Source organism: Vigna umbellata, chromosome 11 (genome assembly GCF_029865625.1).
Source record: "Vigna umbellata cultivar VRB3 chromosome 11, Vumbellata_1.0, whole genome shotgun sequence".
Taxonomy (NCBI): Eukaryota; Viridiplantae; Streptophyta; class Magnoliopsida; order Fabales; family Fabaceae; genus Vigna; species Vigna umbellata.
The window spans coordinates 12,706,778-12,722,469 of NC_142175.1; the positions used below are offsets into that span (position 1 = coordinate 12,706,778).

The following is a 15,692-nucleotide window of genomic DNA, read 5'->3' on the forward strand; positions in this document are numbered from 1 at the left end:
GATATTGATTGATGTTGAGATGTGCACAAGATGCTGATATACAGGTGGTTGTTCACAAACTGTGTGAACAGATGTATGATATTATGATTGGGATTATGATGCTAAGTAAGATGTGTATATGGTGTATGGGGAATATTGAATTATCTTGTTTGAGGTTTTGAACTCCAGGGTATTTGTTGTGAATGATTGCTATTCTTTTGAAAGCATGAATGATATTTTCCAGGTTTCTATGATTGAACTACTTGCTTGCTTGTGTCATATGATCGAGGCCATTTTTTATTACCCCTTTTTCGTAGCTAATGCATGATTTTAGCCCAAATGAAAGAGAACACGAAGTGTTCTACCCTTTTCGAACCTCAAACCTTAAACAGATCCTTTGTGAAAATCTTTACCTTGAGTTAAGTTGAGAATCATGATGTGGTACTGATAAAGGTTCAAGTTTGGGGTTGATTGGGAGAATTGAAAAAGATAGTAATGAAAAGCATTGAGCTAAGTATTGAGCAAGTATGCAAAAGAGAAAAGAAAATAGAATGCAAAGAAAGAAAAGCTCAATGCAAAAAGGGGAAAGTTGGGAATGAGTGAGATTGGTTAAAGAGAGATTGTATGTGAATGATAAATTTATGAATGACTCTCTTAACTCAAGGATTTTGTTCACTATGTTGTCTATTATGTTTGGTTTACTATTTTTGTTCACTTTAATGCTGTCTATTATGTTCGGCTTCTTTATCTTCCTGCATTTCCAATTTCCTCACTTGCTTTAGAGACCGTTCGGTCTCAATGTAGAACCGTTCATTCATCTGTAGGACCGTTCGATCTTCATGCTTTGTCCCTTTATTTCAATGTTTTCAATTAAGTTTGGTTGTATTTAATTTCCAGTTTTAATTTAGTTCATTTCGAATCACAAAAACACTTTCAAAACCCCTCACAAAGTGTTCGACCTATTACCTGAACCACATTTGGTCCTTGAGAGACGACCTAGAAGTCACTTCCTAGTCTATATTGCATTTTAAATTGCACATCATATTTGTATGGGGTGCGACACACATCAACAAGCAAAGTTCTAAGTTTGGGGTTGTGATAACGGTTGAAAAATCGTTATTTTTATACTTAATTTTGATATCAAAAGCACCCTTTATGACTTAGAAACTAGCTTGAAATCATGTTTTTGCTTAAGTTGTGAGAATAAGAGAATTAAATGTGGTATTATTGGTTTTATGCTTAGTTTTCCTTGTTTTGTCAGGAATTACCATGAATTGGATGAAGAAGTTGAAGTAGCAATGAGTTGGAGTCAGGAAAGGTTGGAAAAGTGGCAAATAGAAGAATCGCAGATAGCGCTAAGCGTCATTATGGGGCGCTAAGCACCACTTTAGAGGTGCAACCACTGTTTCACGCCTAAGCGCCACCGCTGAGTGTCAGTTTGGTGCTGCAACCACTGTTTCACGCCTAGGCGCCACCGCTGAGCGCCAATTTGGTTCTGCAACCACTATTTCACGCTTGAGCACCACCACTGATCGTCATTTGAGTGTCGCACTTACTGCTGGGAGCCCTTTTGGGGTGCTGAGCGCTGACGACATGGCCTTGGACCTGTTTTCTGTTATTTTTATAAATTATTTAAGGTTTTGGACGTCCTAGGGTTCATATCTTTTGACATAAAGAGGCGAAAACACACTCCCTTCACCCCTCGGAGGCGGATTTTAGATGTGGAAGCTCCGATCTTCAATTTTTAGGGTTTGATCTCTCATTCTTTTCCATATTTTCATCTAGTTTCACCATGTCTATGGTGAACAAAACCTCCATTGTTGTTGGGGAAATGATGTAATCCTTTGAAACTCTCATATATTGAATTGATTTATATTATAAATGCTTTACTTCATTAATTGTTAGGATTTTTCCTCTACACTTTATGCATACTTTGTTTAACTCATTATATTGCATGATTATTGATTTTGTCAATATGGACACATATGGTAAAATCTAGAACTGGGGAAATTCTCCCAAAAGCAATATTAACTAGACATAGGGATAGGAGGGTTGGTTGCCTTTAAGCTTCTGTGCGAATGTAATGCATAATTAATTGTTGGGGATACAAGACATTATGAACTAGTAATTAAGAGTAGGCTTTCTTCACCGAGACATTGGGTTTAAGGTAAATTAGAAAGTGACAGTAACATTAATGAAGAAGATGACTTCATAAATACATGAGAGTGGATAGGATAAGTCGAAAAACCCAACAACATAATCATTCCATATTTTATATCAATCACCTGTGAATTCTTCAAGTCAATTGATCAACACTTGCATTCATATTTATTTTCTGCCTTATAAACACCATGATTTTGTTTACAAGTCTTAATTAATCAAGAAACCACATGAATGTCTAGGCCGTGAGTCTCTAGGGATACGATACTTGGTCTTACCATTTATTATTACTTGATACGATTCGGTACACTTGTCAAAGTGTTAACATTGTACTTGGCATCTACTGATGGATGCCACCTTTGTTCTGGAACAAAATTTTTGTTATTTTACTGTTTTTATTGTTTTGATTGTTAAAATTTATTTTGTTTTTGTTTCATTGTTTTCCTTTTGATCATTTGTTTTGTTATTGTACTCTGCTTGAATGAACAACACTGCTTTGGTTCAACTATGTTGTGTTTTGAGATGATGCATGATGTACTGATATACAAGTGATGTCTCAGTGTATGAAACAGGTGCTTGAAGTAAAATTTGATTGAGATACTGAGGAATGTGTTTTTCTGAATTCTAGGACATGAGAGTTCACCTGTGTGAGTTTGGGGCTTTAGAGTTTTTGTGAATAATTGCTATTACTTTGGAAGCATGAATGATTTTGCCCAAATTTTCTGTGATTGAACTACTTGCTTGCAGGTTTCATATGATGAAGGCCATCTTTTGTTATCCCTTATTCTTTTAGCCTTTCACATGAGTTTGTCCACTGAAAAGAAAACAATTTGTCTTAACCTTTGAACCTTGAGCCTTATGCATGTTTTGAAAACCCTTTGTGAAAATCTTTACCTTGAGTTTAGTTGAGAACATTTGTAAGGTATTGATAAAGGTTCAAGTTTGGGGTTACTGAAAAGATATAGCATTGAGCTAAGCAGTGAATACACGAAAAGGAAAAGCAAAAGAAAAAGAAAAATGAAAACAAAAGAAAAGAAAAGCTCAATGCAAAGGAAAGCTGGGAAAAAGAAAGAGAGTTTGTGCTTGAATGATGAAATCATAAATGCCTCTCTTAACTCAAGGATTATGCTGACCAGAAAAACCAATTTCCTTCTTAGCCCAACCAAGTTACAAGCCATGAAAAGCACCAGTTTTGACTCGTACCACGCCTAGGCGCCCCACTTACACTAGTGCAGAAAGGGCTTTAGACGTCGGTTATTATGGCCTTTTAATGTCGGATATGAATGAGTTAACCAAAGCATGCAAAGAGTAAAGAGGAAAAACCCTAATAATTAATGAAGTAAAGCATATATAATCAAGAATCAATTCAATACATGAGAGTTTAAGAGGTTACACCTTTTCCAACAACAAATAAGGTTTAGTTCTCCATCATCATGGAAGAACTAGATGAACAATGGAATGAAAGAATGGAAGAGATAGAAAAACCCTAGAAAGAGAAGAGGAGAGCATCCACCATCTCCAAATCTACCCCCATAGGGTGAAAAGTATGTTTCTATGCTCAAGCCATCAAATGATACAATCCCTAGGACGTCCAAGTCCTTAAAAAGAACATAAAAATAACAGATAACAGGTCCAAGCCCATAAAAATAACAGAAAAAACGGTCCAAGCCCACATCGTCGGCGCTCAGCGGTAGCTGCGACACTCAAAACTGGCGCTCAACGCAACTTTTTCTGCACTCTGGTTGACTGGTTGACTTTTCTGCACACTGGTTGACTGTTTTGCATTCTGGTTGACTTTTCTGCATTCCAACCATTTGGTACTTTAACTCTTCTTTCAAATCATTCCAATAGCCTACAAAATCAAGGGAATCTAGTACAAAACCATTAAATTCACCTTTTACTCTCTTATTCACAAAACTAAAGCATAAACATGAGTTAAAGGAAGTTTCTAAGTTAGAAAGGGTGTTTTTAATATCAAAATTAAGTATAAAAATAATGTTTTTTCTACCGTTATCACAACCCCAAACTTGAAACTTTGCTTGTCCTCAAGCAAAATGTAACTTGGCTTAAACAAAATACTCATACTACAATGGTCTAGCACACCAAAAAGCATTTTTCTCTTAGGACAAGTAAATCACTCATGAATGCTCATCATATAAAGATTAGTCAAGATATAATGATGCTTTAATTAGCCAATCAAGCTTTAATTATGGTGCTCACATAATCAAGACATACACAATAGATGCAAACCTCATGAATAATCAACCAACCAAGCAAGAATGTTATCATATAGTGCATGGAACAATTCCTCACCAAAGATAGTGTTTCACTCAAACTTAAAGGTGTATAGTGAGGTGTCACTCTTACACTCTACCATCACAATGTCACATTAATCAACTTTGCCTTTCATTTAACCACATATCAAACACAATCACAAGCAAGTTATCATCACAAGGACTTTTCAAGGCTTGTATGGGCTAAGAAGAAAATTGTTTTTTCTAGACAACAAAATTCCTTGAGTTAAGAGAGTGCACAATTCATTTATTCACATTAACAATAATCTCTCTTTCTCCTTTTATGTGAGAAACCAAATCTTAGACTTATCCCCAACTTTCCTTTCATTGAGCTCAACCTTTTCTTTTCTTTCGTTTCTTCTTTTTTCTTTTTCTTTTGCGTTTTTCTTTTGCTCAATGCTCTTTGATAAATTTCACAAAGTTCTTTCCGGCTTCTCACCACCCCAAACTTCAACCATTCTCCATTACCACAAAACATACTCTACTTAACTCAAGGTAGGATTTCAAAAAGGGTTTTTCCACTTTTCAAATTTAGGCTCAAGGTGCAAAGGTTAGAGAAAACATTGATCCTTATTGGGTTCACCTATAAACATTGGCTCTAACGGAGAAGAAAAACATGGCCTTGATAATTCGTAACAAGCAATCAAGTGGTTCAATCATAGAAAATTAGGGAAAATCAATCATGCTTCCAAAGTAATAGCACTCAATCAATCAAAAACTTTGGAGCCTAATCTCTCACAGGTTAACTCAAGTTCCACAATTTATAAACATCTTGCCCAACATATTAATCACAATTGAAATCATGCATCTGTTTTTAACAATACTATGAGCAACCACCATCTATGCTTAAAAAGCCTCAACAATCATTAACTCAACATGCATCATAGAATAATAGAGCAAACACAAGAATATTACTCATCACAAACAACAGTTTATCACATCATACCAAACCATTGCACACAACTCATTAAACCAAGTACATAAGAAAAAATAAAAATAAAACAAAATTCAAATAAAATAAAGCAAAAACATGAAAATCCTGATCCAACAGCATCCATCAGTAGATGTTGTCAGTAACATCCATCAGTAGATGTCTAGTAGCATAACATCCATAAATAGATGCTCTCAGTAGCATCCACCAGTAGATGCTCTCACATCTGAATCTTCCAGCATCCATTAGTAGATGTGAATCCTTCTCATCAGCATCCATTAGTAGATGCTAATCTTTCTCATCTTCATCGGCATCCATCAGTAGACGCCTTCAGTAGCATCCATCAGTAGACGCTTAATCACATAAAATCCATCAGTAGACGCTATCATTCATCACCCTCATCATAGCAGCATCCATCAGTAGATGTTGTCATTTGAGTCCTCCTAGCATCCCTCAGTATATGGTGTCCAACATCCATTAGTAGATGCTGTAATTCCTGCACAGAAAATTCAAATCCAAAAGAAAAAGTCAGAAATTGGGTTGCCTCCCAATAAGCGCTTATTTAACTTCACGAGTCTGACACCATTAAGCACAATCTGCAACTATGATGTTGGTGTTCCTTTTGCTTTCATCACACCAACTTATCTGCAACATCTTCTTGTTCACCATCTTTACCCTCCTTGAATAAGGAGCCTCAATCTCAATAACTCCATTCTCTTTGATATTTTTAACCACTTTATGCACAAAACTTGGTGAACATGACACTTGTTCAATGCCCTTAATGGGGCGCCCAAAAGCGTCCTACGACCTTCACTGTCTTTCTTCTCTTGATGATCGTGTACTCGTAGTGCAGATTTTCGAATTTTATCCTGCAAACACTAAAGAACACTACACTAGAGCACCCAATTAGCACAAACAGATAAAAAATTAAAAAGATAAAATGATGAAGAGATAGAAAGACAAAAAGATAAAAAAGATAGAAAGATAGAAAGATAGAAAGATAGAAAGATAAAACGATAAAAAATTAAAAAGAAAACAAAATGAAGAGATAAAAAGATAAAAAGATAAAAAGATAGAATGATAGAAAGATAAATAAAAAATAAAAAATAAAAAAATAAAAAGGTAAAAAGATAAAAAGATAAAAAGAGGAAAATATAAGAATAAAAAGATAAAAAAAATAAAAAGATAAAAGAACTAAAAAGATAGAAAGAGAAAAAGAGAAAAAGATAAAAAGAGAAAAAGAGAAAAGAGAAAACAATAAAAAGATAGAAAGATAAAAAAATAAAAAGACAAAAAAAAAAGATAAAAGTCTAATATGTTAAGTGATAACGGTTGAAAAACTGTTATTTTTATGCTTAAAATTGATACCAAAAGCAACCTTTAAGACTTAGAAACTAGCATGAACTCATATTTTTGCTTTAGTTTTGTGAATAAGAGAGTTGAAAGTGAATTTAATGGTTTTGTGCAAGATTCCCTTGATTTTGTAGGCTAATTGAATGATTTGAAAGAAGAATTGAAGTACCGAATGATTGGAGTGCTGAAAAGTCAACCAGAAACCAGAAAAGTCAACCAGAAACCAGAAAAGTCAACCAGTCAACCAGAAAAGTCAACAGTCAACCAGAATGCAGAAAAAGTGTGACCGAGTGGCGTTGAGCGGCAGTTTTCAGGTGCCAAAATCACCGTTGAGGAGCAAAATAGCAATTGGGGGGCAAAATGGATCATGCGCTAGTACCGCTCAACGGTAAAATAGCGCCATTCTAAATGGGCTTGGACCGGTTTTTTGTTACTTTTATGGGCTTGGCCTAATTTTCTGTATTTTTTAGAATAGTATATAAGCTTTAGGACGTCCTAAGGTTTGTATCTTTGGCTGGGAGGAAGCAGAAACACACTTTTCACCCCTTGGGGGTAGATTGGGAGATGGTGACGGCTCTCCTCTTCTCTTTCTAGGGTTTTTTCTATCTCTTTCATTCTTTCATTATTGTTCATCTAGTTTCACCATGAATATGGTGAACTAAACTTTGTATTGTTGTTGGGCGAAAGCCTTCGGTAATTACCGAAGGGCAGAAGCCCTCGGTAATTTCCGAAGGGCGAAAGCCCTCGGTAAATGTTAGCGACAAGAGATTTACCGAAGGATTTTTGACTGTCGATAAGCCTTCGGTAAACACCCTTTATCGACGGCTTATGGCAGTTTCCGAGGGCTTCTGGTCTTCGGTAATGCCCAACTTTTTTGTAGTGTTTGTTTATTATATATTTGGATTACTTATGTTTTCATTATGTAGTTTATGTTTTGACTATGTTTAGTTTCAATAATTTTTTAAGTTAATTTTGAATTATTTCTTTAGATTAAAAATAATGTATTTAGTGATGTTTGCATATTTTCATGATTGTATCTCTTAATGCATTAAAGCCAACGATCATTCAATATTCTGATTTTTAAACAAATGCAAATTAATTACTTATGATTTTAATGATTTTTATTGATTAATCAAAAAGAAATTAGTGATGGAAAGTTACTTACAGATGACCACTTATAGAAAATTTTATTCATGATGCTCGAGTGGGAAATTACTCATGGATATTAATTCGTCAGTATTACGTATTCCATGTGTATTATCATGAAATGTGATCGGTGAAAAATAAGTCACGGATATTAGTTTGTTGATATTATCCACAGTGATGAAGCCCTGAGAAATTATTCACAAATGGGTTCCGTATGTACGTAATAGAAAATTATCCGAAATGATTGTCTTGTATGTATTAGTCACAAATTTTTGTTTATCAAAGACCAAAAATCTATAAAATATTTACCTACAAATTCTCAGTATCCATAAATAAATACTGATTATCCACAAATTTTAACATTATCTACAAATTTTTGTTATAGATAAATCCAAGATTTTTTTCTTAAAAAATTCAGAAAAAAATTACATAAGAGATAAATTATTGAATAAAAATATACAATCAAAACTAAAATGTTAAGTTTATAATAAAATTCAAACAATATATATTTCCATTCATAAATATTAACAAAAAATAAAAGTAATCGCAAGATAGAAAAATTTACATTAATTAAGCAACTACTCTTATTGGAGTAAAGTTTATAAAATAATATTTAAATCTACTTAACTTTAATATTTAAAGTGATCTTAGACTTCTTCATCTTCTAGAATAAGCAATGAACAAAAAACAAACAACGAACTAAGAAGGCAAATGAAGAATCACATATACGAAGCAAAACTCTTTAAAAGAAGTGCTTTATACTATGTTAACAAACCAAAGCCAGGAAAATGTATTTAACAAAACTCCAAGAATAGAGAAGAAATAAAATTTGTGAAACAAAGAAGAGAAACATGAAATCATGAAGAAAAACAATTTTATTGAATCTGGAAAAGAATACACTCAAAAGAAACCAAAGAGGCATGAATATATAACAAAGGAAAACAGAAAACATGAAAGTATTTGTCATTGTTCATAACATATGACATATCACATATTTAAAATATTGCTTTGGGAAAATATTTATTGCTTCGGTATATATTCTTGTGCTAAATTAAAGGTGATATAATTGTGGTGGTAATCTGGGCTTAGCAACTGCCATAAGTGGCTCTGCAAGATTTAAACCATCATTGGACTCGGCTAGGTTTATTTTTGAAACATTGGATGGGGCAGTCCAAGTGAAGCCATGGAGCAACCTTGCAAATAACATCATGGTCATTGTGGTCCCAAGCGTAACTCCAGGGCAACCACGCCTTCCTGTGCTAAATGATATGAACCTCAAATTTGGCTCTGTCAAAACTACATTGGACCCATTATCACTCTTAAGGTGACGTTCTGGTTTAAACTTGAGGGGTTCATTCCACACTTTTGGGTTTCTTCCAAGTTCTCTTCTACTTAGTATTACATGGCTACCCTTCGGGATGAAGTAATTTCCCACAGTTGTATCACTCATTGAGACATGAGGAACATTAAAAGCTGCCAATGGATGAAGGCGAAAAGCTTCTCTTGCACAGGCCTTTACAAAGTTGAGCTTTGGTATATCTGATTCTTGAACCAACCTCTCTTTTCCCACCACACTGTCCAATTCCTCAATGGCTCGTTGGAGCAAGTTTGGTTGGTTAATCATTTCAGCGAGTGCCCATTCAAAAGCATTTGATGGATTGTCCACAGTTGCAATCAATATTTCCTGCAACCAGATTGAGTATGGATTTCGAATCAGTAATGTATAATACAAGTAAGAAGTATAGAGAAGTGAAATATGATTATGCAAAGGGTTAGGGTTTCCAAAAATCATTTGCTCATGAAAACTCAAAGAGGGAAGAGAAATATTACCACAATTTGTGCACTAATTTCTTCAATTGTCAATAATGGATTGTTGTCGGCATCTTTCAAGGAGATCAAAATGTCAAGCCAGTCCTGTTCATCAATCTTTTTTGCATCATTCCATTGTTTAACTCTTTCTTGAACGATGGGATCATGATATTTCTTCATGACTTTCAAAGCTTCCTTGACCTTCTTCTGGTGTCCATCCAAGTCAAGTCTCCTCAAGCATGGGATAAAATCAGAAATAGAAAAAGCATAAAGATACCTAAGTAAAACGAAGACGGACTCAACTTGTTCTTCCTCCTCAAAAGCAGGTCCTCCATCCATCGTACCCTTCCCAAAATACCTTGTACTGAAAAGAATTTTCCTCATAACGTTGCCACAATAATGCCTTGCAACACTTCTAATGTTCACAAGGCCAGCAACACCGTTGTTCACACTTTTGCTTTTGTTGTAGATGTAAAACATAAGATTGTCAGCTTCTTCAGTCCTTCTGTCCTGGAGCAATAGGTGCTTGTGTGGGGAAAGCAAAGCAGTGGTAAGGATTTTTTTCATTTTCTTCCATTGGTCCCCAAATGGCACTAAAATTGTGGTTAAATATCCGCCAGTAATGAGATCAGTGCAAGTGGTGAGTGATCTTGATGCAAACGTTGCATCCTGTTCACTCAAAAACTGTCTGGCAATGGTGGGACAAGTAACTGGGATAACATAGGTATTTCCTAGGCGGATACATGCAATCTCAGTGTTCATTTCTTTCATGAGATTGTGTATCCATTGATGAACAGGTTTGTTTGCTAGCATGGCAGGAAGGTTGCCCACCACAGGCCATGGTTTGGGACCTGGGGGAAGTTTTGGTTTTTGTTTCTTGGACCATTTCTGAATCCAGCTAGGTATTAGGGCTTTTAGCACAATGATAAAGCATACAAAAAACCAAAGGCTTTGAAGATTTGACAACGAAAGGGAAGGGGAGTGTTCCATGGCTTGGGAAAGGCCCTGTTGTGATGCTAAGTATTTGGAAACTTTTTCAATTAACACTGTAACTTGCTTTTGTGATAGATATCTTGCGAGAAGTTTGATGCCTATCAGTATTTATACAGTATTCAAGCATTTACTTTTCTTTTTATAATCATTTCCTTAAACGCCTTTTCTTTTCTTAATCATGATAACATGCACGTTTACTAAATTTAAGCTCAATTATGTTATATCTTTTGTTTTTTATATTCATAATCTTACTTGCCAGAATTTTGTCGTACTTGTTTTTTAAACGTCGGCACACACTAAACAGCTGTTATTATAACTAATAAAATGTTCTTGAGGCAATGACTTCAAGAAGAACATGGTTGTATTGCATCCTCATCAGAACTATACTTGATACTTTAGATTTTATTACAAAACATTGTCAAACATGAATTCACATTCGTTATCACTCTCCCTAAATTCATATTAGACTCGGGATTACTAATTAAATTCATTTTTCGTCTTTCTCTCGCCTCTAAATAAAATGTATGCCTTTCTGTCAATATATTGTACTTTTATAAACTAAAATTTTACTTCAATAAACTACTAAAATAGGATATCAATAATATGAAGCGCGTGATCACGGATTGCATTTAGATAAGGATACTAATAGAAATAAAGAATTTACTAATATAAAATTATCGAGTGATTAAAATTCGTTGATAACATGTAATTATCAAGGAAAATTAGTAACATATATTGACATATCGGTTGGTAATATTTGTTGATAAGGTTGAAATAGTTGTTTATTGATAAATTGTTGTTCAGAGATTGGTGTCGTCAGTAATCGTGTGACAAAATTAAATCAAATTTCGATACATGTCTTTTTCTATTGTGTATTGTAGTCTAAATTTTATCTTTGCATGCTATTTACTAATTACTTTTCCATTCTTGTTGTCTTAGATTCTTGTCTAGTCATTTCACTTTGTATATGTGCATAAAATTCCTAAAACTAGTCTTAAATTTTTACACTTTGTATATGTCAAAAATAAAATTAAACTGCATAAGTCTGTTTCTTCTTATCTTGAGTTCTAGTTTTGTTGTTAGTTCACTAGTGTTGAAAATAGAATGGCTTAGTTTTCAACACCAAGAGGGGGGTGAATTGGTGAAATACAAAACCAATGATTTCTTTAAATCTTTTTTGCAAAGTAGATGCCTTTAAAAGCTTTCTTGAAACGCAAGGAAAAAGACTTTGTAGTGCAGCAGAATATAGTCGAATACGTGAAAAATAAAGTTGACTGAATATAACAGAGTAGGGATAGAAAAATCAAACATTGGGTTTTTATACTGGTTCGGCCAAGCCTACATCTAATGTCCTTCCACCTTCCACCACAGGAAGCAAATTCACTATAATGATGAAGGTTTTTACAACAAGGCTTTTATAGCGACCTCCACGTCAAAAATATAAAACACCTCTCTAACCCTCTAATCAAAATATAGGCATACAACACACAAAGACCAGCAGCAAGATGTCCCCTCTCCTGCCGTTTTCAACCCTTTGAGAAACCCCTCAAAGTCAAGAACGTAACACGCTCTTCTTCCTGTAATCACAACAGGGAATCAACCCAATCTTTAGTAGATTATCAACTCTGATCTTTCAGTAAACACCTCTCTGTGCAAATTTGATCAGCTCTTTCAAAGCACAACAATCTTGCTCTTCAAGAAATCACAAGAGATGATCACCATGGTCTTCTTCTTTGATTCTTGGAGCTTTTCCACGTTCTGTAAGATAGCACTAATCTATAATGAATATGAAAATGTTAGAATTCACAAAAGTTCTTAGAGATTTCAAATTCGCGTCTATTTGTAGCTTTTCACAATACTGACGCTCTCAAGTCGACTTAGCTACTAATGCAGTCGAATACCACAATTCAGTAAAACCAGTTAGCAGCAATAAATGTAGTTAATTGAATGTACAATTAATGCATTCGAATCACAATAAATGCTTGGTCAATATACTTAAAAATATAGTCGTTGTAACATTTAATTCAAGCATTAACAGAATTTCAAAAAGAGGACGCGTTCTGCGAGAGAGAATTGGTGAGAAATGAAGATGTGTTGATGTTGTATGCGAGACAAAAGAGGACGCGTGGCTGCTGAAGGATAGGCAGTTTGGAAGCTGATGTGAGGTGGCAGCGAAGAATGGTAACGTGAGAGAAATAAGGTGGAGCACGGTGAAATTCAAGGAAAAATGAAAATGGAAGTAGTGTGCAAGGAAGGTGGCTAAAGGGAGTCTTTGGACTCTCTAACCTGACTTTCAAGAGAGAATTGTTTCTATTTCAGAAAACTTAATTCTCATTAATCTCAAAAGTAACAATACAATAAAGGAGCTGGGTATTTATAGTAACCCATGCTCCTTAAGAGCTAAACTATAAAAGATAAAAATACAAAAGGAGGACTACATCAAGTACGATTCCATCATACCCTCCCTCTTAAAAAAGATTTGTCCTCAAATCTGGCAATCGTCTTATGAAGAAGCTCTACACAATCTTTGGGAGCATGGCCATCTTAGAATGGCCTTATTCTTTTAGATCTAGTTTTCTTCCTCCTGAATCAAACATGAATCTGCAATACACATCAAATATATCTTCGGTTAATATCAATCCAAGAAAGAATTTTTCTTTAAATAGATCTAGTTTTCTTCCTCCTTGATGTAGTCCTCCTTTTGTATTTTTATCTTTTATAGTTTAGCTCTTAAGGAGCATGGGTTACTATAAATACCCAGCTCCTCTATTGTATTGTTACTTTTGAGATTAATGAGAATTAAGTTTTCTGAAATAGAAACAACTCTCTCTTGAAAGTCAGGTTAGAGAGTCCAAAGACTCCCTCTAGCCACCTTCCTTGCACACTGCTTCCATTTTCATTTTTCCTTGAATTTCACCGTGCTCCACCTTATTTCTCTCACGTTACCATTCTTCGCTGCCACCTCACATCAGCTTCCAAACTGCCTATCCTTCAGCAGCCACGCATCCTCTTTTGTCTCGCATACAACATCAACACATCTTCATTTCTCACCAATTCTCTCTCGCAGAACGCGTCCATTTCTCTCTCGAGAGCTCATCCTCGCGAGCCTTCTACTTTCATCACAGTAAGCTTCTACATATACATTTTCTTCTCAGATCTGCATTTTCACTCTCCGCATCTCCTGACCACATCTAAACCTAGGGTTTCTTCATCATCTTGTCTTTTGCTGCCATTCTCACCATTTGTTTTCGATTTCCACCGACTAAACCCTGCTTTGCTCCGATCAAACCCTTTTCCACCGTTCAATCTTGAGTTCGAATCGATTAATCGATTCATTTTGAGTTTTCCCTCTTTTCTAGGGTTCGTTCATGATTTTAGGGTTTTTTGCAATTGATTTCGTTTCTCTCAGTTTCCTTTGAGTCAGCTCTCGATTTAGAGCTTCCTCTCCATTCCGCTGCATCTTCACTCGTCGGAGAAGCTTCGAGGAGTCCGAATCGTGCTCGCACAGTTTCTATCATCATCTCCTCGGGCGTTCGTCCATCACTGTAACAGACTTAGTCAAATGCAGGTTGCATGTAATCGACTATACAACACAGTTAAACAAAGTTTTGAAAAACTTTCTCTTCAAAAATTCTCACAGCACACTTTGAAAATGTTTGTGCAAAGCCACGAGTTTTAATCGACTTACTTCATAATGAAGTCGAGTTAAAACTGTTGTTTTGCCACACATTATAAGTTGAACAAAAGTGCTTGTAGTTTTCCTTTTCTAAAACATATGTCATGCATTCACAGATATAAGATCTCATGTAAAACACAATGAATTGCAACAATGACAGAATCAACACAAACATGTTCTCAAATAATTATAAACATGAAAGTTATGAACATGTAACACATAAACATCACATGTGTTATTAATTATGTGTTGTCATCATAAAAAACCAGAACCTCTGAGATTGTAGGTTTAGCTAAACCAGTGTCCCTTATAAAAAATCTCAACAACTAGAAAAACTCCAAAAACATATTCTTTGTTGACACTATAGAAATTATTGAAATTATCCACTAGTGCCATAAAAGAAAACGATAGCGGTTGACGAATCGGGTTATATACAGGCGAGGCAAAAAGGGGTAGGCTCTTTGTCTTAGTTATAAACCGAGCCAAAAAAGGGTAGACTTTTGCCTCGACTCAAATGCAACCGAGGCAGTAGAGGGTATTTAATATATTTTTTTATTTATTTTGTTTTTTTTCTTCAGACTTTGTTGTTTTTTTATTTTTTATTTGGTTCAAGAAGATGTCATCAGCCCTCTCAGTAGTAAATGGATCCGATGATACTCTTTGAAGAACTTCAACTATAGAGTTATGAACATGTAGATGTTCTAGCCGGGACATCACTCCCTCTTATTCATCCTCACTTCATGGAATAGATTCCAAATATTCTAAGCATGACACAACCCCAAGATCAAACATGATTGTTGTTGATACCCACAAAATAACACAAGTAAAAGTAAGAACACAAGAAACAAATTGCAGTCAAGAAACAAGAACAAAAATAATTTACAAAACAATGAACATCAACCTGAGCAAGCTCAAAACTTTAGGAACTTCATCGCTCATGCAACGTAACATGGCCTTGAAATCCTCGCAGTACATCAAAACAACAACTTCCACATACACTTCCACGTTGTCGTAGTCGCTGATCTCCATTGAGTGCGACACCGCATCGTTGCAGGGAAGCTTCTCCCGAAGAATCGGCTCTTCTTGGTCAAGATGCTCTTTCAGACCTCCATCGACACCATCAGGTCGTCCTGCGCGACCACTATGAGCCGAATGTGAGCCCCGCCGAACAAAGTGGGCTCCTATAGGAGCTTGGAGAGCCGATCTCGTGCCCTTGTCGTCCCATTCTTGACTTCTCTCACTCTATTCTTCCACCAACTTTCTTACTTTCTAACTATCGAAAAGTGGGTTCCAATTTTACATTTCTGAATTTTAACTATCGAAGAGGCTATTACCTCGATTCTAAAGACAA

General features: G+C 35.3%; 1 protein-coding gene across 1 annotated transcript; it reads right to left on the minus strand.

The window, feature by feature from the left end:
* Window positions 1-8,895: 8,895 nt before the first annotated feature.
* On the minus strand, window positions 8,896-10,662 carry LOC124821805 (isoleucine N-monooxygenase 2-like). Its single transcript, XM_047293749.2, has 2 exons — window positions 9,694-10,662; window positions 8,896-9,547 (listed from the first exon to the last, which is right to left on the minus strand). Exons 1-2 carry the CDS (start codon window positions 10,660-10,662, stop codon window positions 8,915-8,917), a joined length of 1,602 nt encoding a protein of 533 aa, XP_047149705.1. The 3' UTR covers window positions 8,896-8,914.
* Window positions 10,663-15,692: the final 5,030 nt, after the last annotated feature.